This window comes from Cygnus atratus, chromosome 3 (assembly GCF_013377495.2).
Source record: "Cygnus atratus isolate AKBS03 ecotype Queensland, Australia chromosome 3, CAtr_DNAZoo_HiC_assembly, whole genome shotgun sequence".
NCBI classification, from domain to species: domain Eukaryota; kingdom Metazoa; phylum Chordata; class Aves; order Anseriformes; family Anatidae; genus Cygnus; species Cygnus atratus.
In genome coordinates, this window is record NC_066364.1 from 97,442,758 (window position 1) to 97,468,938 (window position 26,181).

The window sequence follows — 26,181 nt, forward strand, 5'->3', positions numbered from 1 at the left end:
TAGAATAACAAAATCAAATTACAACATCTGGTCTGTGCCACTTCATTTCCCTTCTTTCCCATCTCAGTCTTCCATAAGCAGTGGATGAACAGTCAGCACGAACAGTGAGATGATTTGTTTCCAAGGGTGATAGCAAAAGAAGGGGGAGGGGGCACCAGCAGAAAGGCTGCAGAGTGACAGTACGAACTCCGCCACTGCAGCATGGTGGACATCTAATAATACTCTGTTCAAGGCCAGTTAAAATACAGGAGACTAAGCGGGTAGAGGTTCCAAGTTTTCATTTCTACTGCATTTCAGTACCAAATAGTCCCAACTGGTAAGTGGCCATAGTGTTGTAGTCCTGAGCTGTAGCCTTGAGCTAACAAAACCAAAGGAGATAAGGGATGAAAACAAGAATAAGGAAGTGGCTGAAGGAATGTTTCAGAATGACTCGTAGTAACCTTTTGCTCATTAAGGGTCATTAGATGAAGGGGTATGAAAACAGGGGAATTGGTTGAGGTGCCCCCCCTGCTGGACCTCTGTAACACGCGCTCAGTAGGAGGTAAGCTAGGCAAGCTAGAAAAACCAATCAGAAGTAGGAAGGCAGATAGTTTCACAAGTTGACTGTGCGTAAATAACAGTACTTCAAGTCAGACGTGTGTGTGCTTTGCATAAGCGTGCTAAACGCCTGATTGTGCAGAATGAATTAAAAGACCTTCATGTCTGTTCTAGCTCTCTGTGCTTATTGGCTAGGTGCACTGGGAATGAACCTAGGGATAACAGTATGATCGAAAGATGTTTTTTATGTTTTTGGTATTTGCTTGTTTATTTTTAATGCTTAGATCATTGTGACTTGTACTGAGAAATGACAGATCTTAGGGAAGGAAATATATTAGACGTAGCAAGCAGTAATGGTATCTAGCATCTTTACGCAGCTGCCCCTGGGTTGTGTCTAATTCCAAAGGTCTGTGAAAGGCTGCAGCATGGTGCAGGCAGCAAATGTATGGGCTGCTTCCCTGGCTGCCTGGGAGCTGCAGACATGGCTTGATGGGCATAAAAGCCTAACACCTGTCACAAAGAGGAGATGAGAGATGAGGGACTTGTAATGTCAGAAGTTTTAAAGCCAAAAAATTTTCCAGATGAGCAATATGGCAGATGTTTCTATTTTATTGATAACTTTATTATTAATTATCATTGCAGTTAGGTGTTTTGCATTAAAAATAATGTAAATTTACATCTGTGGATAGCTCTTGGAGATACTCCAAGCAAAATAGTACATCCATTGCATCATCATACACTTAAACATGAGGACCTAATGGTTGCTAAAAAGAAGAACTAAGAAAGACAACCTCTGTAATACTTTCTGCTTCTGTCTTTTATAAGTAAGTTTGCATTATGTTTTAACTATAGAGTAGATTGTAAACAACTTTATCATTTTCAGGATTTGTTTTCTTTATGGCCACAGTGAAGACAATACTGTGCTGTTTTGAGTACGTGAATCTTTTTGTGTAGCCTTCAAAGAGGGCACTTGCTTGCTGAATCTGATGCAGATCAACTGTTCTTGAGGTCTCAATATATCACACATGGTCTTTTCGTGCTTTGGGTGACTTTCACAAGTTCAGGTGGCAAACAACTTCAACATCTTGACATTTGAGATGGATGAGATCTCATTACAACTTGTCCACTCTAACTACTTTGGTGGAATCTTGGGAAGAAGTTTGTTTCATTTTGAGACCTCCTCAGAACTGGATAAATGTTGATTGTTCTTAATTCTGTCTTTGATTCTGAATTCCGTAATCTTAAGTGTAGCTATCGTCTAAATAATTTCCTGCTTCACTGACCATTTTTACAGACAAAATACATTCGCTGTGAACTGTACACAATTCCAAATTTCTCCATCATTCGCTTCTGTTAATACTTTTTAATTAATTTTGTGCTGTAAAGAAATTTGTGAGGAATACAAACCTATTTGCTTTTAAAGCATAGATCTAATATACAATTTGAAAGATTTGTAATACAGACTTGATCATCAGAAAAAAGTCACAGATGAATGATGTCTTTCTCTTTTACGTTTCTTGCGTTTATCAGAATGCACAGTTTGTACATTTGCTGCATGCCTCTTCATTTGGATGCAATACTTGTGTATGCAAAAACAAAGTGCTTCAATCCAAGTTAACAAGCTAAAATCTTGAGTAAATTTTGGTGTGATTTGTAGAAACATACTTACTTTCCTTCTCTCAATTTTGGGATAAAGTTCTGATGTTTTTTCTCCTGTTCTTTCTTTTTTCTTTTTAATTTCCAGTGTTCTATTTAGGTGAGTGCTTTTAATTTTTTGAGCCTTTTCTGTTCCTCCAAGAATATTTGTCCATTGTTTTAAGAAAATACAGACTCGGGGTGCTTTTCAAAGCTTTTGTTAAGTCCAATCACATATATATATATATAAAATTTATTTTGCATTTCTGTGAAACTTCCATCCATGTGAAATAAAGCCATTCTGCAGATATGTCAGGTAACATTTGTTGCAGCTTTTATTTGCTGTATTATGTTGTTGAGCTTGTTTGGCTTAAGCAGCAGAAGCAGACAGATCCTACGTCGTGTGATGGCTGTCCTTTTTCCTTGATTTTTTTGTGCTCATCCTACCCCACTCCCCGCCCCCCCCCCCCCCCCCCCCCCCCCCCGCCCCAAAGAAGAAATCCAAATAGTGAATGATCTGTCTTCGCTTCTAGGTCCTACGTTGCCTCGACAGAATTCACAGCTTCCCTCTCAAGTACAAAATGGTCCGTCACAAGAAGAATTGGACATCCAGAGAAGGTATGGTACTGTAAGAGAACAAATTGTTCAATTAAAGAATTCAGTAATTCATCACTGATGATGAGAAAGTAAATGTCAATGACTTAAAATTACCCTGTTGCATTAGGGCAGCATTTATATGGTTGCAATTTTCAGTAATGCAGCTTTACTGTGTAAAATCTTTGTAGTTTGGTTCCTTCTTAATCTCCACACATTCAGAGATTGCAAAGATTGCTCTTACTGGCTTGTCATGAAAGAATTGAAATTCAAATTGGAAATGAAAGACTTCACTGCTGTCATTTTCAGCCAGACTAATTACTTTTCCAGTGACTGTTAGAGCTTCAGTTTTTGAGACATGTTTATAAAGAAGAAATCAGCACGCAAGGAAGGAACCTTTAACCTTTGGAAACAGAAAATAAGTCATCTAGTGGAACGTCAATTTTTCTTACTGGATGTGGATGCACTAAATCAAAATATTGTATGGGATAGCTCGTTCCCCTTTCTTCTATCTTAGTTAATTACCAAAAAAAAAAAGAAAAAAAAGAAACAAAAAAACCCCACCCCACAATCTTTATTTTCTGCTTCCAGTGTATAAACTTACAGAACCTTTAGTAGTTTAATTTTCGGCTATAGCAATATTGGTTATAGCTGTGCTGCCCTCAGGGAGAAGACTGTTCTTCTGGCCAGTTGGCACTGCTCCTAGTGTAGCTGTCCTCTGTTCAACTAGAGGCCACTGGATCCTGTCCCCTGTAACATTTTTAACATGTTTATATTTTTCCACAGTTCATTTTAATAATTAGTATGTATCAATCATGTGGCCAAGTTCTGGGAAAAAACTTCCTAGCTGCCATAGTCCTGCTTTTGTTTTTCAGGAGTTGGACTTGATGATCCTTATGTGTCCCTTCCAACTCAGGATATTCTATGATTTTTATTCCATTGCAATATGGGTTAGTGTGGTATGTGAAGTGTCTGGGACTAGGGTATGTGAAAAGGCAAAGTCTTCTAGGTTGGTGGTATGAGACTGGGTTGACTGAAGAACAGACCTTGGTCTGTCTTAACCATACTGCCTGTGAAGCAATCCTGAATTATTTTACCATCCAGATACTCCCAGGAGATTAGCTGTTCCCTTCCAGAAGGGATGCTGGGAGCAGTTTAGGTCATGTGCAGTACCGATGCAGGGAACAGGGTCCTTGAATAAATAGGAAGTCACCCAGTTTGACACTGCCAATACACGTAATAGTTTTCAGTGGTAACTGAAAAAATTAATTAACATGCTGGATCTAACTGGCAATGGCACTGAAGATATTTCTATTTAATATTTTTCATTTTGCTTCTTTATGTAGAGGTGAGCAGAAACAGATTGCGAATTTGGAAATGATTCATGTTACATATTTGATTAATTAGCTACACATGTGTAACAAAGTATTGACATTAGAATTGGTCATGCTTGTCTTTTTCTTAGAATATATGGCACTTGTTTAATGTGAGCAGGGATCACTATCTGAAATTTACCTTGTTCAGAAACGAATATCAAGAAGCCCATTACAAATCTGTGTTTAATGTGTTTACTTCTAAACCTGCTGTCATGATAAAGGTCTCTTTTTATGTCACTCTTATTTTTGACAGATTTTAAAATGTTGTTTTGATTAGCTTTTTCTGTTCCACAGTAATGTTTTATTAAATTCCCCTTCTGTTCCTTTAGAAAGTTGTATTAATTGAAATTTATAATGCTGAAATACTCTTAGGGAAGCATTGTAGATGGATGTCTCCAGAAAGAAATGCTGCCCAATGTTAAGAGCCCCGAAAGTCTCTTGAAGCTTTATGCAAGAAGGCTGTATTATTAGATGCATTCTTATGGCTTCACTTCTCATTTCATCAGTGTGCTCTACTTGTTTTCATCTAATATAACTTCCTCTTTGAAGTCTGGTCCTGTTTTTGATTTTGATTTATTATTTTTTCTCAAGAAAAAGGATAGGGAACTGGCATTCCAGTATTTACTCATGTCGATAGCCACATTGTGGAAAAAACATTGTTGTGTCATCAAGTTGAAGACAAACACAATTTTGTTAAACCATTTCACAAATGATTCTGCAGTCTCTGTATTACTGTAAGCATGTAGTTATAATACAGTTCAGTTCTAGCTTAGAGCTTGTGCGCTCTAGAACTTAAAGACACTGAGTCTGGAAGCTTAGAATTTATGCACTGTAATAGCAATAGCCTTACTACCATAACATAGGGAGTAGTAAATAGTTTGGAAGAAAGAGGTTTATGTATGTGTTACTTGTAGCAGATCTATAAGTGACATTTTCAGTCTCAGTAAAGACGGTGTGGGCAGAATTAAGTTCTGTAGGAAGTAGTAAGATGAGGTAGTGCAGGAGAAGGGAATGAATAAATGTTACTGTGTAGAAAGGAACGTGGAGTTGTGATTTCAGGAGAAATGTAGGCTTTGTGGAGTCTATTGCTTGTGAAATGTGTCTGTTGGGGTGAGGGTTTCTGTTTAAGATGTGGCTTAGTAATAGCTGTCTTTTAAGTGCTGTGGTCTCTTATCCCTCCCATTAAATATACCTGAATTCAGCACTGTTTGACCAACACCTCTGTAAAAGAGTTTACAAAAATACATTTTAAGTGATTAAGTCCACAGACAAAAATCTGCTTAGGTTAAAAAGTGAAGTTGGTAATGGGATCCTGTGGAGGTCATCTAGTTCAACCTTTTGCTTGAAGTAGGGCTAATTTCAGACTTATGTGGCTTGAAGCGTCAGGGCTTTTGTAGGCACTAATAGACATATTGCCTCACAAACGTTTTGCCAAAGGAGTGACCAGTGAAGAATGACATATTAGAGAGATCTTCAAGTGATCTAATGCTTTCCTTTGCTTTTGTAACCATTGTTCAACAATCTTGTGGAAACAGTGAATAGAAGAATTATTTCAATCATTATCAACAGAAGTGTCTCTTTTTGTTCTACGTTTTTTCCATTTTAGAAAGCATTTAGATGCTTTATGTTCTGAATAAAAGTGCTAAAGTAGTACTTCTACTTCATTTTGCTGCACGTGAATGTTTGCATTATTTACTGTGCATTGAATAACAGTTTATAAAGCCATTAGAAACAGATATGCAATGTAAAACACTGAGGTTTTTATGAGGCCAAGATTACATTAAATGAAATCATTTAGTTTGATGAATTGATAAATTCATTACTTTGTTTTTAAAAACCCTAATACAGGCTGTGTGTTTTCCCTATAAAAATAACTATGGGAATATTTGAAGATAACTATTAACTTCCCTTAACTTGCTCTGATTTAAATACATCAATAATAACCTTTAAAACACCTTAGCTTTGATTTTGAATCCTCAAAAGTGAAATCTTTCTGTTTTCATGGGAGATATTTTTCATTTTGTCAGTGTTAGGCAATGTATAGAAATTCTACTGGTTATTAGGAAGTGAACAATTTCACTTGACACAGGTATTTGTTAATAACTTCAGAGTTACTTAGCATTTTAAAATATATTATTAGTTCATAGCATGCCTCTGTGCTAGTCATGAATATAAATTTACCTTCTCTTCCAGCCATGGTAAATATATTGTCAGGAATATGAGTCAGAGAGTTGGTATCTAATATGATACTGAGGAATTTATTGAGTTAATATTTATAAATAACTTCAAAGTCATCACTGCTTCATAAATAAAGAGTCCAAGAACACCAGAAACAGAAAGTGTATAGATTAGGAGGAGTAATGAAGGTATACAAGCCACCTGTTGTCTTTCAGGGACGTAATGGACCAAAAGTTGACCGATTTCTGTCGTAAGTAATCAAAAATGTTAGAGGTTCTGAAAACTCAGTACCAGAATACTTGTATTTCCTGTCATTATTAAATATTTGATGTTTGCTTACAGTTTTAGATTATATCATAAATAGGTGCGATACTATTAAACAAAGAGAACTTAACTTGGTGTGTGATGCTACTAGAAAGTAGTATTGATATGGCTTTGTTTTCATAACATCTTTTGGGAGGCTTATTAGCAGTGGATAGTAGAAGTTTGGAGACTGACAAGGTTAATGGTTTTTTATCCTTTGTAGAATGTGTTCCTTTATGCCTTTTGATAGCTTAAAAGTATTTTTGCTGAGGTTTTGCTAATCTTAATTTATAACCACCTCAAAAGGATTTATATTTTTTTTGGTAAATTAGTATTTATTTCATATATAATTCCTGAGTTTTTTTAAAAAAACACGATTTCTGATTCCTGATTTTTAAAAACACTTGGAAATACTGAAAAGAAAAAAGTGCATCTTACAATTAATAGTAATGTAGTTATATTAGTACTAATGTAGTTATAAGGGAAGGAAAGTTTATGCCCATCACATTTTGTCCCTGATAGCCTGGCTTCTACTGTTTTTGGTATAACCCATGACCTTTCCCTAGTTAGTAGCCAGATGTATTACTTCCAATTCTCTTTACCTTTAAGTTGTTCCATCTATCTTACAGTTTATTTTGAGGAAGTAGTATTTCTTTAAAGGCATACAAATTGATTAGATTATGACTAAACGGTTATAATCTGAGATAGGCGTGTGAGTAAGATATAGTAGTTAGCTTTTTGCTTTAGGTTGTAAATAATCAGTAGAATACTGCCATTACAAAGTCTATGTGAAGTTTGCATTCCAGAGACGTGATCTAGGTGGAATTAAAGTTGAGTGTTTTTTTTCTTTTTTTAAAATGCATAAGCTAAGGCTTTCTAGCCATCCGAAGTTATAACAGTATAGTTTAGTTTTCAAGTTGAGCTGGTTGAGGTGGTTTCATGGGACAGCCTGAGGCTATTTGGATCTTTCTTACTTATGCATTGCATAGCAGGAAGGGAGAGAAAAGGAGATTGAAACAAAAAGACCCATCAGCATTGTTTATCATACCCTAAAGACTTGATTTTTCTTGCCCTCAAAGTTTCTGGAAAACAGAGTTCTGGCATAATAATGACTTTTCTTAGTGCCTGTCGTCTCACTTTTTTAATTCAGTTTCTTCCTATTCACAGTAAAGTTTTCCTTAGTTCTGTCAAGTTTAGCTTTCAGAGATTTTACTGATTTTATGTGGAGTTAATGAGTGCAGGCTAGTTACAGTACTGAATAGCTATAGATGTTGGACAACATTGACTTGTTTAGCAGACTGAGAAGAGATCTCTTGCATTAAGCAGTCTTTTAACTACATTGGCAAAATTACTGCCTTAATCACTGCAATTGAATATGTATGTTGCTGCAAGGATGATTCTGACAATTACGTTAAAATGTCTCTGAAATCTTTCTGCAAAATCTTGTTCAGTTCGTTGTTTTTTTAGTGTAAAACATGAAATTGAGATAAGAAAATGGTCTACGTTTTTCCAGATTTTTAGTTATTGTGGTTCCCTTTCCTGAAACTAATTCTATTCTGATTGTACTAATGACAATACCACTGAGAGGATTTGCCAATGAAAGTAGATTTTTCTACTACTGAAATCCTTAATTTTTGCTAAAATTTTATGTGCATTTTTTTCCTGCAATCTGGTTTCTGAAAGAAGTGTTCTGTTTGATCAAACCTTAAATCTATTTAATTGTTTACCTATTATGTAAACAAAGAGCATAAATTAGACCCCTATCTCTGTTAGAAATCCTGTATCTAATAACCTTTGGCTTGTAGTTGCATCTTCATGTCTCAGTTGTGGTGTTTAGTAACCAGTTTTTGCTTAACTGATTAAACACTACTTTTCTCTTATTCCCTTATTTCCATTCCTCCTTCCAGGGAGGGAAGCCACCTGTGTACCAAATACTAGTATTTGGGTTATTTTAATACTAGTGTACAGGAAGATTAAATTGACAGTTGAGAATTTTTGTATGCAATGGTGATCAACATCAGGGGAATAGCTATAGTGACATCTAGACTTGATTAGTGTTTCAAAATCATGATGCAATTATACAATTAAAATGCCTTTACACTTAGTTTAATGCAAAACTATAAAATGTTCTTTGATGCAAACTTCAAAGAAAAAAAAGATTGAAACAGTAATGAAAGGTGAGTATTTCTAAGAATCAGAGGTCCACTACTGTTGAAACTGGGAATAATTGTCAGTTCCAGAGCATGTACTTAAACTTGCTTCATAAATCTCTTACTTTTATTGAACAGTCAAACGCTGTGGATCATCTAAGTGTCTGTTTCTTGTTTGTTCTATCTTGACTAGCTCTAGTCAGGGTTTCTCTGAAACAATATGCAGTATGCTTAGGTAGAAGTTGTCCAGACCATGTAACACTTGAGGATGTGTTGTGTTTTTTTTTTTTTTTTTTTTGCTTTAAAGCTAACTTGGTAAGAGTTCTATCAGTGAGAGCATATAGCAAGAGTTCAGTTTAGATGTGGTAAAGTTAAGTTGATGCAACTGAGAGCTTAGGAAGTTGGGAAGAGGTTTAACCTTGATCGCTTCTGTTCAGTTATGTTACTGAGGCACCATGAGTACTTTTATTAAGACTTGTCTCAGTGCAGGCTGCCTGCATCTGGAAATGTGCAAGCTATTACAAAGAAAAAAGCGTAAATCGTGTCAAATTAATTATGAAATTTGTGGGCATGGTCATCCATGATATGTAAACATTAGCATGTAAGAATTGATACACATATTCAGTAGGTTTTCTTGACCATACAGGGGAGAGAGCTATGTGGCAATTACTGAATTTTAGAATGATGAATAAATTGCTAAATGTTGAAGATGGAGGAGCAAGCTTAATGTTGATATTCAGATTTTATTGTAAGTTACTGAAAATTTGAAGGGCCATAGGAGGTACACCTTTTCCCTTTCTGGATTTAGGCAAGAGAAGATTAGAGGATTAAACTAGTAGCTATGTTCAGAATAAGTGACTTGTTAAAACACTCACTTTTTGATTTCTTTCTGTAAACAGTTGTAACAGTGATAAAATTGGGTTGACTTTATCTAGTTAAATTGATGTCCAGTCGCTAGGTAGCTACTCTTGGGTAGACTATGAAAGGCTTCAGTTAGCAGCCGAGGTCACCCGTGCGTGTGGTGCTAGCGGCCTCCAGCTCACAGCTAAGCCTTGTGTTGCCTGCTTGCAGCCAGCTGCTCTGTTTGTTGCAGTGACTCGGTGGGAGGAGGAGAGGATCATGTGAGATATTCTGGTAGGTAGTGACTGTTGGATTAGATAATGGTATCTATGCCCACATGCTTGGGCTTTTCGGCATTTTACAATAAAACTCCAAATATTGTTGTCTTTTGAATGTTGCTCCATATACTGAGGCATGGGTAGAGGGGCTGGTGCAAGAGCTCAGAGGACTCCTGAAAGCACAGGCATTCTAGGACTGCAGGACTGGAATGCTACTGACCTGTTCTCATAGTGCGTGCCCTGACAATGCAACTTTTAAAATCAGTAAGTGTACCTGAAGTTTAACGGCCATGAAGCTTAATTTGAAGTTTTGGTGGATCAAGTGATGGTTTTTGGTGTCTTCATTCAATACATTCCTCTTACTAATGATTTTTTCCTCATCCATATTTTCATTGCCGCTGTTGTTGTAGCTCTAAGCAGCTAAAACAGGGGTAGTATTCCTCTTTATCTTCCTCAGTGACTTGATGCCCTTCTTTGACACCAAGTTATTCAGCAAAGAAAGAATGGAATATGAGATTGATGTGGTTATAAATTATGAGTAATAGCTGTCAAATACTAGGTATTATCTACATGCGACTGACCTTTTTGCTCAGTGCAGCAATTACTTCATTCAGGTCTGTTCCTCAATATATTTTTTTTTCCTGCAGGCTTTATCTTGCCTGTTGAATTTAGATGTGATACAAAGATGCTTCTGTCTTTACTGTTCATGGAAATACCTGTGGTTTTAACGTATCTGGCTTCATGACAAACCCTTTGGGTTTGTGGATGAATTCTGTTATTCAGGTTGATATGTTGTCGTCTTGGCACAGTTTTGTCATCTTTTTAGGAAGAATGTTAGTGGCCTGGTCTCACAGCCAAGGTGAAAATACGCCACTGTTAGCATCTTGAAGGTTTATGTGAATGTACACGAAGAACTTCCATCTGAGGAAACAAGGTGACCTGTCAGAACAGACATCTATTTGGTTTCAGTAACTGTTTTAGCAATGAATTTGTTAATGTAGGTTTTTTCCTCTTGGTGCCCCTATGACAACAGTTCTGGTGGTGTTTTTTTTTTTTTAGACAGGATGAGGGATGAGATTTGTTTAATTCTTAGGCATCCGCTTGCTGTTTTAAGTCTTTGCACAAATGGAGACGCTTTCAGTAACACTTCTACAGGTGACCAAGGTGAAAAGTGAGAAGTCCCAGAAAAGGATGGTCTCTCTATAGCCATTAAGTCTGTTTTGACACAGAATATTGTTTCACCAGCAAATGCGAAGTTTCTTGATACAGTTGAGATCTTTGTCTTCCCCTCAGCTCGTGTGGTAGTGGTCATCTTTTAAGAGAATTGACTGAGGCTTCGATTCTTTTGATTGGCTATATTGAAATCTTTAATGAAGGGGCCTACGGATTTCAGTCTCACACAAGCTAAGACAACCTATTTTTTTGTCAAAAAATACAGATCTCAAAGTATTAGATAATATTAATTTGGAATAATTTTGTAGTTGCCTTGTGTGATTCTGTTACTTTTTCAGCTGTAACTTGCTAAAGGCATGCTAGAAAGTGATCTCGCTCATTTTGTTTAACATCAAGAGCTGAGATAGTAGCATTGCTTCTGAGTTGTTACTCCCTTTTATGAGTTGATTCAGTACAAACCAGGAAGGCTTTATGTGTACCTGGGTAGGCTAACAGCAATGTTGTTTTCTTGTTTTCATGCAAGATTCTAATAACTTCCAGTAATACTGATCACTTTGACACTTGCAGATTTTTTTCAGCAGGGATGCAACGGTGAGTACATTGCTTGTTGCGTGTTTATCCTTGTGATATTTCAGGACTGTAGTCATGCTTCTGATTCCTAGCTGATCAAAGGACAGGAGGAATTAATGCTGATGGAGTTCAGAGTCGCAAGTTACTGTTACAACTATGATTCTTTCTTAATCCTCTGACTGTCCTCAGCTGGACAAAAGTGTAGGGGCAAGAAAAAGAGAAAATAACTTGCTTTAACTTTAAAAGCTGTTGGAATTTTTAAAACAACAAATAAAAACATAAAAACAAACAACAAAAAACACAAAGAAGAACACACAAAAAGAAACAAAAAAAATCAAACCAGCATCCCCAGAGTGAAGTCTAAGGTGGTTTTGGTGTGAAACTAATTAAGATCCAAAAAGAAATAGTTTCGTGACTAGGATGCATGATACAGCTGGTAGCTATTCTGAAGTTGATTATTAATATCTAAACCAGTGTAAAAGTACCCACATTGCATATGACTGATGTGCTGTCCAGTTTTATAGCACAGCGTTAACTGTTGTTAATGTACCTCAGCCGTTAGATTATAGTAATTCACAATTTTAGATAACTAGTCATTAGAACTAGGGGGAATGGCCTCAAGTTGCACCAGGGGAGGTTCAGGTTGGAAATTAGGAGATGTTTCTTCTCAGAAAGAGCAGTCAGGCATTGGGACAGGTTGCCCAGGGAGGTGGTGGAGTCACCATCCCTGGGGGTGTTCAAGGAAAGGCTGGACGTGGTGCTTAGGGACATGGCTTAGCGCGTGACATTGGTGGTAGTGGGATGGTTGGACCAGATGATCTTGTAGGTGTTTTCCAACCTTAATGATTCTATGAATCTATAATATGCATTTCACTATAAGTTAGCGTGCTGGGACGCATTAGTAGTGCCTCTATATCTAAATCATAGAATATCCAAGTTGGAAGGGACCCACGAGGATCGAGTTCAACTCCTGGGTCCCAAAGGACCACCCAAAATATCAGACCTTGTTTCTGAGAGCGTTGTCCAAATGCTTCATGTACACTGGCGGGCTCAGTGCTGTGACCACTGCCTTGGGGAGTCTGTTCCAGTGCCCGAACAGCCCCTGGCTGCAGAACCTTTTCCTGATACCCAGCCTGAATTGACCCTGTTGCAGTTTCAAGCTGTTCCCTTGGATCCTAAAAAGTTGTCCTGGTTGCTAGATAGTGTGCTTTCTATGGCTGAACAATATTCATGTATTGCTTTCACAATGTTCGTGAATATTCCTGTCTTTTAGATGTACCAAATCCTTGACATTTCAGAAATGCGTAAATTGGTGTGTAATGACCCTTCTTAATCTCCTAATGCTTTTGCATAATATGTTTTGTTCTCTGACAATTTTAAAATTACATTAACAAATGATAACTAAACAAAGCCATGGAGTTCAATGCAAACGAATTTATCCTGGTGTTAATAAGCAAAATGAGTTCTTAATGTGTTCACGCATATTAGAACTAGTCAATACATATGTGCATGCACATACCCCTCTCAATAGTTAGAAAAACTTGAAATAAAGCTAACAAAAAGTCCCCCCTGCTGAGCCAGAGCAAACATCCATTGAGCTTAATTACTCAAACATGTTAAATGTCCTGAATACTTCCCCCTGCTGCTCTGCCATCCTCTGGGCATTTTTGGTTCTACAGCCTTTATGCCTGACACAATTTCTGCTTTCTAAGTGCCCTTACATTTTTTTTCTTGTGGTGGGGTTTCTTCCTTGAATCACTGACAAGGAGTTCTACATCTCATCTGCCTGATGTGCAAAGGTGCTCTTTTTTCTTGAGCCTTTGCAATTTGTATTAGTTGAGTTGAATCTTTCCTCCTAGATGTTGTATTAGGATGTCCTCATTGCTCAAGGTTTTAGACCTACAGTTGTCTTTTCCAGAATGCAGAATTCCAGCTTATTTTTTTCTTGTGTGAAACCTCTTTGGTACATTTCATCATAATGTTGCCGCTCTTTGAACCTTTTCAGTTCTGCTGTTTTCTTGCCTTCTGAGATACATGAACACAGATGCAGATTAACCAATGGATTTATGAAGCAGGGTAATATTTTCCATGCTGTTCCGTAGTCCTTTCTTAATTCAAGGGTCTAGCTAACTTTTTTTGAACAGAACACTTGTATGGATATTTTTAAAGAACCCTCAGTCTTGAGTCATATTCCAGCATTTAGTCAGTCCAGCATTTTATATGTGAATTAGCAGAATTCTCCTCTTCCCCCTACATCATATCAGCTATATCCCAGTTGTTTTATTTGCCAGTTTTATTGCCTGGTTACTTGGAGTTAGAAGATCCACCTGTACTTCTTCACAATCTGTCATCGTCCTTGCTATCCTAAAAAACTTAATATTAAGGAACTGAGTCTGGGACACTTCATTGTTTCTTTTCCAGGTTGCTTGTGAAAATATGAAATGGCACAGTTCTTGGTATGGCTTATCACAGAACTGCCTTTGTGACGTTTCACTTCTGGGAGAAGTGACCTATATCAAGGTTCTATTTCTGTTTTAAAAATACATATATGAAAAAGCATTTAAGTATCTTGCAGTTGCTTGATGTGTTATTAAACTCAGTGAACTGATACCTTCTAGATTCATAAACTAAATATAGCTTGAAATGGTTATAACTTAGTACCTTATCTACGTTTAGTTTTAGGATTAACAATGTGTAGCTTCCTAGATAAAATATGCTAATTTCTGCTGAATGAATTAGAAGAAAATAAAACTAACACAGCTGTTTTAGAGTAAGCGCTGACTCCTGCTCTGAATAGCCTTTTAGATACAAACATCTGCACAAAAAAAGAGCCAAATATGATTTAGTTGAAGTTAGAAGGAAAACCCCACTTTCATCTAATAATATATATTTTTATCTGAGGGAAGGAGAGTACACAGGAAAACTAGATTTGTACGAGACATAGCAATTAAAAATGTAATGCCAAAAATATTTTTGAAGCTTAAATTTCTGTGGTTTATGTTATATTCTCTTGACGTTTTGCAGAGATCCTCTACTGGTTCCAAAAACGTATCAGTCAATTAAAAGACCTTTTGGTGGACTTGAAATGCTAAAAATCAAGCATTTAATGAAATGAGTTGTAGCTCTAATTTCTTAGTTACTGCTCCTACGACTTTGTTTTAAGTGAGAACAGTAGCAGGCAGAAGAACTGATGCAGAAGCAGAACTATTTTGCAGCTTCTGAGGATGTTGGGTAATGTTTTCAGTAAGGAAGAGTCCTTCTGCTGTACATAACTGGGGCTTAATTGCTTTTAGCAATTAACAAATTATCAACATTTCAGTGTGGGATTTCTTTTTATTTTTTAAAGAATACTGGTATGAAATAGGATGGATTTGAATAATAACAGTGCATGGGCTGGCGTTTCCATTTCTGCAAGTGTAACCTAAGTGAACTAGCTGAAGTTCCCTATGTTTTCAGGCATGTGTAAAATTAGGTGCGTAATGTAGGATTACCAATGACCTTTCTAAATAAAAGCAGTATATAGAAAATATATCTAATGCATTAAGGTGTCAAAATTTAGGTCTCCTTTTTGCTTTTATAGTTAAAAGCTGGCTGAGTTTCATATTTGTTGGGAAGCTACCTTCAGCTTGCGGCTGAAGTGCAGCAGAAAAGTTTGTGTGCTTAATATACAAGTTTTTATTTTTAAATGCAATGATTAAAAAAAAAAAAGCAGATGATAACTGACATGTTTTTTCAGTGATAGATACTGGTAGGAACGTAGCAGCCACAGCTTTGAGGAGGATGTACCTAATTCTTCTTTTAGTAGTGAGCTCTCCCAAGAGATGAAGAAGCTTTGAAAATCAAAAAGCTGTATTTTAGCTGACTAGAATCATGCATCTTATCTGACTGTTAAAAAACAAATAGAGAAAATATATATTAAAATTTTAAAAAATAGGGCTATATATAGCTTTTCCTGCTATTTTGTGTGGGAAATTCCTTTCTTCCAGCCAACCTAATGGCAACAAATTCTTAAAGAACAACAATAAGGAACACCCAACTTCTTGCCCCTAGGAAATTCTGTTGCCTTTGCATGGTTGTTTACTTGATTTCTTCCTCTCCACATTTTCCCCCACTCTGCTTTTGTTCACAATGGCTCCTAAGGGCTGGAAACCCTGCCAGCTTCCAGCAGGGTTTCTCTGTCTGCTGCACCTTATTTTTTTTAAATGATCCTGTCTAGTTTTCCCCTGAAGTTTTTCTTCAGTTTTCTCAACTCCCGTTTTGATGAGACTTCGGTGTATGTAGTCAGCAAGTGGAGAGGCATGTATAAACTATGCACTTTGCTTCTGTAAAATTTGGATAAATACTAGTCGACTAATTTATGTGAAAGATCTAATGTGGTTTTTTTTGGTGGGTATTTGTGATATTGCTATTTTACTGTTTTTATTCACTGCTTCAAGTATAAAATACCATGCAAAGAACAAATGTAACTCCATATCCCAAACTCAAGATTGCATCAGTGAGTGAATTATCAGCAACAGCTTTCTATTCCTACCTCTTGAAAGCTGTCTTTCCTCCTAACCAATTTAATATTGTGAAACTGGGTATATGAGTCTTTTTACTGTAAATGTAATACACCTTTTATCCAGCTCCAAAAAATAACGTGTACAGTTTAGAATTTTGTGTAGGTGCAAATGCCGTGTTTTTGTTCTCACAGTTGCAAAGACTGTTCATTGTTTTATCTTTTTGTCCTCTAATAGCTATTTGATATTCTTGGTTTTACCTTTGCAGCTTAGTCTTTTCTTTTTTTTTTCCATGATTATAGACAGTTGCAAGAGCAACAAAGGCAAAAAGAGCTGGAACGAGAGAGGCTGGATCGTGAACGAATGGAACGGGAGAGACTGGAGAGAGAAAGGCTAGAAAGGGAGAGACTTGAAAGAGAGCGCCTTGAACAGGAACAACTGGAGCGAGAACGGCAAGAAAGGGAACGGCAAGAGCGCCTAGAAAGGGAGAGACAGGAAAAAGAGAGGCAGGATCGAGAAAGACTTGAACGACTTGAACGGGAAAGGCAAGAAAGAGAACGGCAAGAGCAGTTGGAAAGGGAACAATTGGAATGGGAAAGAGAGAGAAGAATTTCAAATGCTGGTAAGAATTTCAAAACTGAATGTGTTCAAGTACCATACTCTTCGTGTTTGGGTAATGGCGTGGGAGGCGACAAACAAGGGCAGTGAGTATAGCTGTGCAAGAGCAGTCAGTATATAACTTGTTTGGTGGAATTGCTTTCTTTCTTATGGCAAGAAGTCCAGGATGACTTTCCTGTCATAATTTTCCACTAACCGTGAAATAGAACGTAAAAATATTTGTTTGCTCCATTGCTTTACTTCCTGATTGCATGAAGAACTTGAATCGTGTTGGGCACCTCCAGCATTGGTTCAAGTATGATGAGTTGAAATTTCTAAATATTTTGTTGTTGTTTGCTCTGTTAAACAAGATGTATTCTCATCAGATAATTTGACAAAACTAGCTTGAATATGTTTACGTAGAGGGTATGTATCTAAATAAGGTGAAGTAATAGTGTGAGAAATGCCTTTCGGTATGAACTTTTGCTTCACTTATGATCGTAGTGAATTACACTGAAAAGTATTATATGAATTTGTAGATAAGATAATACACTGCCTTTAGAAGTGTGTCCAGTGATAATTAGAAGTCCTTTCCCTTAGCTAATGTAATGGAACACTAGTCAAGCACTTCGTCTTTTAGTAACAAACTCAATTTAAATAAGAAGTCATGTTGTGGTAAAAGTCAGAGTATGCTATGTAACAAACTAGTCACTTTAGAAAAGAGGATTTTATTGGTAGATTTATTCCAACTACTTTGAAGTTTGTGATGGAGCTTATTCTAGGGAAGAGAGATAATATTTACATGCTGCCTGTGTTAACAATTCTACTAATAAAATATTGTACCAAATGTTAAGATCACTACACTTGCTTGCAATTTGCAACAAAACAAGAAGATAAAAGCTGATAAGACTGATTAATCAACCCTGTATCTAACCATCTCACAGATGGGATTTGAGAAAACTTATCCTAGAACATATTTGTAAATTCAAATGTTGGCACAAAAATGGTTGGTAAAATTTAAGCAGCTGTTGATAATATATAAAACTTTCCTAACAGTATTTTCACTTGTGCCTAATCCTCTGGTACTAACTGTAGTCTACATTTATACATTTTGTTTGAATGCTGGTTTTGTTGCTTCATTAGCTCCCTTTTTCTCTTTCTCCTTTTTTATCCTGCCTTTGCTGCTGCTTTCCATCTTCTGTCCAGCTCCATCTTTCGACAACTCCCCGTATAGCACTACACTTCCTGAATACTCCAGTTGCCAGCCTCCTTCAGCACCTCCTCCATCATATGCAAAAGCAGTCTCAGCACCAATGTCAGAGTCCACATCGGAGTATGCTGTAGTGACTTCTGCACCACCGACTTCCACTCCCCCTACACCGCCTCTAAGGCACTCTGCATCACGTTTTGCTACATCTTTAGGCTCAGCTTTCCACCCTGTTCTTCCCCATTATGCTACGGTTCCTCGTCCACTGAACAAAAGTTCTCGGCCCCCTTCTCCTGTGAATGCCCCAGCGACGTTGCCTCCAAATACAAAGCCTGTTGCTTGGTCTGCGCCCAGTTTTGCTCCCCTTCCCCCGTCACCTCCAGTAATGATAAGCAGTCCACCAGGCAAAGCTACTGGTCCAAGACCTGTCCTCCCAGTGTCAGCTTCTAATCCAGCGACCCAAATGCCTACATCTCCCACAGCTCCTAATGGGCTTTCTGAAAATGTGACTTATCCAGTTCCTTCGCCTACCTCAGGTCCAACTCCACCTCCGCCACCTCCTCCCCCACCACTGCCTTCCTTTCCACCTCTGTCACTCTCTGGACCTCAAGCTTCTCCTTCTCCAAACTCCCCTAATGCCTCGACTCCCTCATCCAAGCCTAGTGTTCTCCCTTCTCCCTCTGCAGCTACCCCTGCCTCTGTTGAGAACTCTCTAAACTCTGTGCTGGGAGACTCCTCTGCTTCTGAGCCAGTCTTGCAGGCAGCCTCTCAGCCGATTGAACCTACGACCCAGCAGGGTAAGGCTTTCTGTTATTGCTACTAATTCACTAATCAGTAATGCAGTCAAAAACAATTTGTATCAAAGCCCTTAACTGCTCCGAAGAATTAACAAAACGCTTCAAAAGTTGCAGTGATCTTAATACCACAACGAAATACCATCTGGAAACTGCTAAGGGAGAAGAGCCAGAGTTCTGTGGTCTGTCATAAGTAAAATTCTGGTTTCGTAAGCTCTCATCTGTTGAGAACAGAGCTTGTCAAATACTTGCTTGGTAAATCTTGCACTGTTAGTTTATTGGGACCATTGCATTAATAGGCAGCATCGTTAGTTTCCTAATGGCAGGTGAAGCAGGAGCATGTGTATGTGGCTTTAGACGTATGACCTTAAGTAAGGAATAATTTGAACCGCTTTGATACTCACAAAGTAGCTTAAAATTTAGAAGGTGGTGCATAACAATTACAGCATTTCTTTCTGGACAGTGTTCATTTTGAGGTGTGTGCTGTATGCGCACGCACGTAAGGCGATTGATTGGTCTTTCTGTGGTGTTCTACCAGAATATTAAAAAGTTTCAGTATAAAAAAAAAGACAGTTAGTTTAAGCAGATGACAGTCTTAACGGACACTCTACCAATGTGATATAAATGTGTTTCACGTGGATGTAAATGTCTTTGTTAACCTGAATCCTGTTTTATAGTGACTTAATAGATTTAGGTCTTATGTATATAAGACTGCAGTAGCTTAGCTAAGGGTTTGGGTAGAGGGGATCCGGGGGGATAAGTAGAATGTAGCTTCATCACACAAGCCATGCAGAGTAGATCCTATTTGTACATGTGTTGCATTAAGTTGTGAGCTACTCTGTGGTTGAGTAGAAATAGGGTGAGTGGTCTTTTTTTTTTTATGGAATAAAAGCATGCATTTCGATGGTGAGTAATCACTAGAGAGTTTAAAATGCTTCTAAACTTACTCAAGGGTTAGCATGATAGGAAACCAGGGCGGCTTTCGAATGAAATTCCTGCCTTTAGAGATGGCTTAAGGTGGTTGCTGACTTCCACTAGCTTATATCAGTTCTGTAGTCAAGCAAGGGAATAGAGTTGATGTGTGGGGCTGTTTTCTTAATCACAATTCCTGAAATTGTTCCTATAATATAAACACTTCAGCAGCTGCATTAAACATCCAAACATTCTTTCTTTAAAACAAACTTTGTACTGCATATCTGTACTGTAAAAGATTTAAGGAATCATAAATAAATGGAAGAGCTTGTCCTCGTCAGGTTGAAATGTCAGTCTTCTAACTCACTAATTAGTGTTTGTGTTTAATTATTAAAGTTGACTCCTGTGATGTTTTTTGGAGGAAAGACTTATTCAGGCTTAGAAACCAGTGTTGGAACTCGAACACTTCCAGGGTGCAGATGCTTGGGTGGTGCGTTAAATGCTCATAGGTACAATGAGGAGTCATTTCTTACTTAGCACCATTTTGATAAGTAATTTTTTTCTTCTGCAGTTTGATACTTGTACATTACTTGACTCTAAAAGCTTTGCTTGCTTCCCTTCTGAAGGTTCTTGGCTGCAACACAAAACCTAACTGGAGGGTTATTGTATTTAAATGGCTCTGAAATTCTGGTCTCTTACAGCGTACTATATAATACTTTTAGTGCATTTAATAAGAATGTTCTCCCGTGCTGAAACTTGGAGTGTTCTCTTGCCTACAGAAAGGACACTTACCGGTATTAACTTCTCATACACAGAGAAAATGAACCTGTGTTTTGAGAGAGAATAAGGCCTTTCCTTTCAAAATCCTTAATATAGTCTTTTTTTTCTCTTTGATACTAGGTGTTGTCCAAGGACCACCTGCACCTCCTCCCCCACCCCCGTTGCCCCCTGGCCCATCTCAGTCTTCGGCAGCAGCCCCACCTCCTCCAGGCCCACCACCACCACCTCCACTTCCACCTTCAGGGCCTCCACCACCACCACCACCTCCTCCTCTTCCTAGCCAAGTACCTGCTGTTCCCCTCCCACCTCCTGCTCCCCCCCTTCCTGCCTCTGGATTTTCCGTTGGATTTATGTCTGAAGAAAATCGCCCTCTAACTGGACTAGCAGCTGCACTTGCTGGAGCCAAACTTCGGAAAGTGTCACGGGTAAATGCAACTATTGTCATTTTGTTTTTTTTTTCTGATTTCTGTTTCTAAATTCTGTGTTCCTGAACTGGCTGTAGTTTTTGTTTCAGATTAATAGCCCTGTAAAATACATTTTGGATAGGCGTAATTCGTTATTTAAAAAGTTACAGGTGGTGCTGCTACAGTCTTTATACAATTGTTTCTTTCTACTACATGAGCTTTGCTTATTTTATTGTCAGCTATAACTGTTTGCATGTACACTGTTACTTTGTGTATTGAAAAGGGTGAAGACTCCTCCAGTTCAAGTGGAGGAGGAGGCTCTGCTCCATCTAAAACAGACAGTGGCCGTGGAAATGGGCCACTTCCCCTGGGAGGCAGTGGCTTGATGGAAGAAATGAGTGCCCTGTTGGCCAGGAGGTAAGTGTAGCTGTTTCTGTGCTGTAGCTGCTCTTAGAGGTAAGATTCTTGGTGTCTGTTTTCAGCTGGCTAAGGATCAAACAAACATGTGCTTGCTCATGTGGTTGCTTTGTGAAGTTGATAACATTTTGTGAATAGCCATTTTTACTTGAGTATAATTGAGTACTTTTCTTCTCTGTAAGTCTTTGTGCAGCGGTAGGGAATACAAACTTCAAAAGGATAAGGAATCCCAAAATCACTTGGAAAAGAGGGCTTTGTCAATTAAAGCATTCTGAAAGTACTTTAATGCTTATATTTAGTTATCTAGATAACAAGCTGTATGTATCCTTAATTACAGTGAACAGCAGTCTTTCATCATCATGGCTTTAAGATCTTGGTAACTTTTGTCTCTGCTTATAGGAGAAGAATTGCTGAAAAGGGATCAACAGAACCAGACCAGAAAGAAGACAAGACCGTGAGTTGAGAAATTTTATCTACATCAAGTTACTCGATACTTGAAAAAGATTCTAATGATGTCATGGAAATTATTTATACTTTACCATACTTATATACATATCTTCTATTTTGTGAAGGTTATATTGTTTGTTCACTTTCTGCATAAAATTGAGCAGAACTATTAAGTCTCTGTTTAAAAAAAAAAAAAAAGAATCAAGTATTCAAATGGTTGAGATTCATTTACTAGGTTCACAAGAGTCAAAGGTGTGTTTTTTCTCTCTGCCCCTCACCCCTGCCTTTATTCTTCCTTCCTTTCTCTTCCCTGTTAATCAGGAAGAATCAGAGTCTTCGACTTCTAAGGCTTCTTCAACAAGCACACCTGGTAAGTAGCATAGGTTTGTGAACTCTGACTCTAATGCTAAAATCTAATGATGAATCTCAATAAGCTGTGTTAAATTTTGGAGTCTGGCTCTTAGTCCTTGATTACAACCTGACATTTTACTGTAGAATGGTTCTGGGTTCAGAAATGTTTCAGAAGGCAGCAGATAAAAACATCTACCGAAGCACTATACCAAATGCACTATCCTATTGTGTTGAACCTGTGGAGCTGATGCATGGAAACAGCTGACAGTGAATATGAAAGCAAGCTGTCGTTGTCATTACAGGACATGAGCAGGTGCAGTAGTTTTGTTTCCTTCAAGTCAGGCATAGAAAACTGTCGGTCAGATGTAAACAGTTACCACTTAGCTCAGTAAGGATTCGCTTGTGTAAATGTCTCTTCTGAATCAGTAGAAGTGCACAGTGTAGAAATTCTTTAAGCATTAATTCCTCTGCTGATGTATGACTGTGGCGGAGTTAGGAGCTGTGTAGTATGCACTTCTGCTGCAGTCAGTAAGGAAAGCTTTTGTATCACCAGTTCTGTAGTCGATCAGTGTGTATTATCAGCATGCATATGTATTCATACTGTAAATACTTGTATTACGAAACTTGGCTGACACTTGGGACTGTTCTTCTCTTGTACTTCAGTAGTACCTTCCTGAATGTTAGCTTCCTAGGTCTTACCCTGTGCATAGCGGGGACAATGTGCAGTTTGTCATCCCAAGAGATGCTGCTTCCCCTCTGGAAGCAGAGGGGAAAAAGGAAAATGGCTGGGTAATGAACACACCAATGTTCATTATGTTTTAGCTTTCTCTGATTGCTTTCCCATGTGTGTGTTTCTTCACTAGATGATTCGGCCACTTGAAGTTTTGCAGGTCTTACTGTTGAAAGCCATTGCTGTAGGGCGATCAAGTTCTGGGTAAACACTAGCTGTGGGATAAAAAGAGACACGGAGCTAGGTGTGTCTTAATGCAAATAATGGAAAAGCTGTTACTATTGAGATAAAGCAGGTCATTTAAAAGAAATTGGATTGCAAGGCAGTAAATGACGTATCGTTTTCCATATTTTTTTCTTCAGAGTTTGCTTTGTTCTATTAACATGGAGGTGATGCTAGCATCGGGTAAATGTCTGCTTTTTGGGATGCTTCTCCTAATAATATAGGACAAAAAGAGGGAAATCAAAAACAGTGGAAGGAAATAAAGTAGTTCCTTTGGTTGGTGGTTGTGATGAGAAGCCTCTTTGAACTTAAATGTTAAATGCACCTGGAGATGAGTCTTTCATTAGAAGAGAGATTCCACCTCATTTCTTGATGATGTAAAATGTTTTGATAATGCTGTGCATCATCATTGGAGCATGTCTTTAAAATGTTTAAGAGGAATATTTGGCATATTAAGTAGAGGCCAGGTCAAAAATTCAAAAATTTATTGCAATAATGTACTACAGTGCAAGTATAATAAGCAGGCGGTTTTCAAATGTGCTATTTTAGGGGCCTAGAAAAAACTTACGCTATGTGTATAGGTGGTGTTACTAGACAAGGATGAAATGCAGAAACTTTCAGTGAGATACTCAGGAATAAGGATCCTAAATATTTAGGGAGAAATACATCTACCTTTTAGAACAACAGATATATTGTTACTATCATAAATTTACATTTGATGAGTTTGCCATCTGTCTGTCCCCATTCCTTCACATCAAAGTATTTGTCATGCTACAGAAGTATTCTGCTCTCGGGAGAGGAGCCTTTGGAGAAAGGGTTGAACTACACAGCTGGTGATTGGTGAGGGACGAGAACATCATGGTGGCAAGTGTGGTGGTAAAAGTTACCTTTCCAGAGGAACCAGTTCTCTGAAGTGATGATATTCCAAGAATGGAAAAATCTACCTACATGGCTGCCAAAAAGTAGGAATTTAGTTAGGAGTAATATATGTAAGGAAGGAAAAGTGTTTTCCTTGCTTGTTTGACTTGAGAAGGACAGGTGGAAACATCAGGGCTGTCAAGTGAGGAGTTGAATTATTACAACTATTATTAAAATACTGAATCTGATGTATAATAATACCAAAATGAAGATGAATCTTTTCTTAGCCCCGTATGACACAGTCCGAGTGGTGTTCTTTTTTGAATTCTATGTTACTGAATGAGAAATGATGATTTGTGAGCTGTGGTGTTTCTTAGAGGCCCTACGTAGCATTGTTTTCTATAGATAGACATCTGATAGTTTTATCAGAAGTATGCTGAGCAATCTGAGTGGTGGATCTGTTGTGACAAAGCTTCTAGTGTTGTTTTGAGCAGGCTGCTAAAATATTAAACAATTAGTCTTTGTTCAGTTACAGGATATCAGTGCTTAGTCTAGTTGTGTAACTATGTATAATTGCCATTAATAATACGATTGAAATTGTTATGCAGGGACTAGCTAGCATTTACGTCTTACTTGGATGTTAAGTTTACCCTTCCTATGTGCTGTGAACTACCAGTGTTCCAGATTCTTTGTCAGGAGGAGTATGATGTTGAAAGGGGAGACATTTCTTCTGGTCTCCTTGAGTTTATTTTTACTTCAGCTCTGTTAAGAAGCTATGCACTTTCTCTCCTCTTGTGCTTACAGGGAGAGCTATGGCATGATTGCGTAGACCTGTTAAGTCCTCTGCAAATGGTGTATTCCTTTTAGGGGAAGAAACACACAGTTACATAAAGCTAAATAAAATGTGACTTAAAACATCTTAGGTAATATAAACAAAGCAAGCTCAAAAACGTAGAATAGACAACAGACATGAAACTTGAATAATTTTGCTGTTTCAGCTATATAGTAATTATGGTGGTTGAGCAAGCTGCAGCTGTGGCAAAAAAATTCTCAGATGATTTTGCAAATACAGCTAAAAATTCCAAGGCTGGACAAATCCTGAAGCCTCGTATAGCAAAGTAATAAAGCTTGAGACCTATTACTAGCATTGGCAATGTGTAATTAACTGGGTCAGAGATGACTATGCTAGTAGACTTCTGCAGTTCAGATATTCTTCTAATTCTGTTGAATGCCGGAGAGCTTCCTGATTAGTATGAGATTCAGAAGAACATTTCTGCCTTTCAGCTTGCCCAGTGTAGCAGAGTTGAACAGTACAAAATAATGGGAACAAAACAGCAATTAAAAACAAAACAAAACCAATCCTCAACCAAACCAGAAATAAAGACTTAAAAGATCACAGATATGTTAAAAACCTAAGTAACAATAGCAAGCAAGTAATAAAAATTCACAGTATAGAAATAATGTTTTCATTTGTACAGATTGTAAGGAATGAAAACCTGACCAATATGGAATGAAACCATTGTAGTGATAGTTATGTCATGAGGAAGGGCTAGGTAAGACCACTAAAGGAAATAGTCTCATTCGCCATACAATAACAAACAATACTCCTTAGCTGAAATGTTTGCTTGTTTTTGTTTGTTATTTTTTGTTTTATTTCTGTCTGTTGTTGACAAACAAAGATTGCTGTAATAAACTCAAGATGGTGAGTGAGTCAAAGTTGCTTGGAGAGGATTATGAACAGAACTATAAACAGGCTCTGTAATGGAAAATGAAGCATGAGATTATATAAAGATAGGTATTTTTTTTTTACAACTTGAATACAAATTACTGTCTGTGGACTAGGCCCAGAAGTCGTCTTCTGCAACATATAATAAAGTGTTTGACCTTCAGTGTATAAGCTGCCTAGGCAATAGCAGAGTTACCCAGTAAAACTTTGTCCTGTATCATGCTGTGGTAAGTAAACTACTACTTTTCTGGATCCAAGTGCAAAATGTACCTTTAGTTTTGAGTCTGTTTTGAAAGAGGTAATTATGCATTGCAATGTTAGAAGCATCCCAAAAAGGGGACACAACTTTGGTGGAAAATAAATACCTTGTTGTTGAAAGGTATTCTAGTTGTGTGAAGTTTTCTCATTACTGCTGTTGCTTCATTGAAATTAACACTGAATTATTTTTATGTAATTTGTTAACAGGTTAGGGAAACTCCTTTAGTTTAAAAACATACTCCCCCAGTATCTGAAGCTGACTGTTTAGTTATGGTTCCAGAATTCCATGTTTCACAACTAAAGCAATAAAATACATAAAGCAAGGCAGACCTTTTCCCACTTGGT

General features: G+C 37.6%; 1 protein-coding gene across 4 annotated transcripts in view; it reads left to right on the forward strand.

Annotated features, from left to right (window-relative positions):
* ENAH (ENAH actin regulator) overlaps positions 1 to 26,181 on the forward strand; it is a 99,740-nt gene that overhangs the window by 59,420 nt on the left and 14,139 nt on the right. For 2 of the 4 annotated variants that reach the window (XM_035558240.2, XM_035558230.2), the window contains 7 exons: positions 2,706 to 2,790; positions 16,436 to 16,755; positions 18,624 to 18,734; positions 20,544 to 20,848; positions 21,111 to 21,244; positions 21,644 to 21,698; positions 22,013 to 22,061. In XM_035558240.2, the coding sequence (XP_035414133.1) occupies positions 2,706 to 2,790; positions 16,436 to 16,755; positions 18,624 to 18,734; positions 20,544 to 20,848; positions 21,111 to 21,244; positions 21,644 to 21,698; positions 22,013 to 22,061 (1,059 nt within the window). Of the gene's footprint in view, positions 1 to 2,705; positions 2,791 to 16,435; positions 16,756 to 17,936; positions 18,735 to 20,543; positions 20,849 to 21,110; positions 21,245 to 21,643; positions 21,699 to 22,012; positions 22,062 to 26,181 lie in introns of those variants that run through there. The other 2 variants (XM_035558256.2, XM_050709779.1) reach the window with 2 other exon arrangements.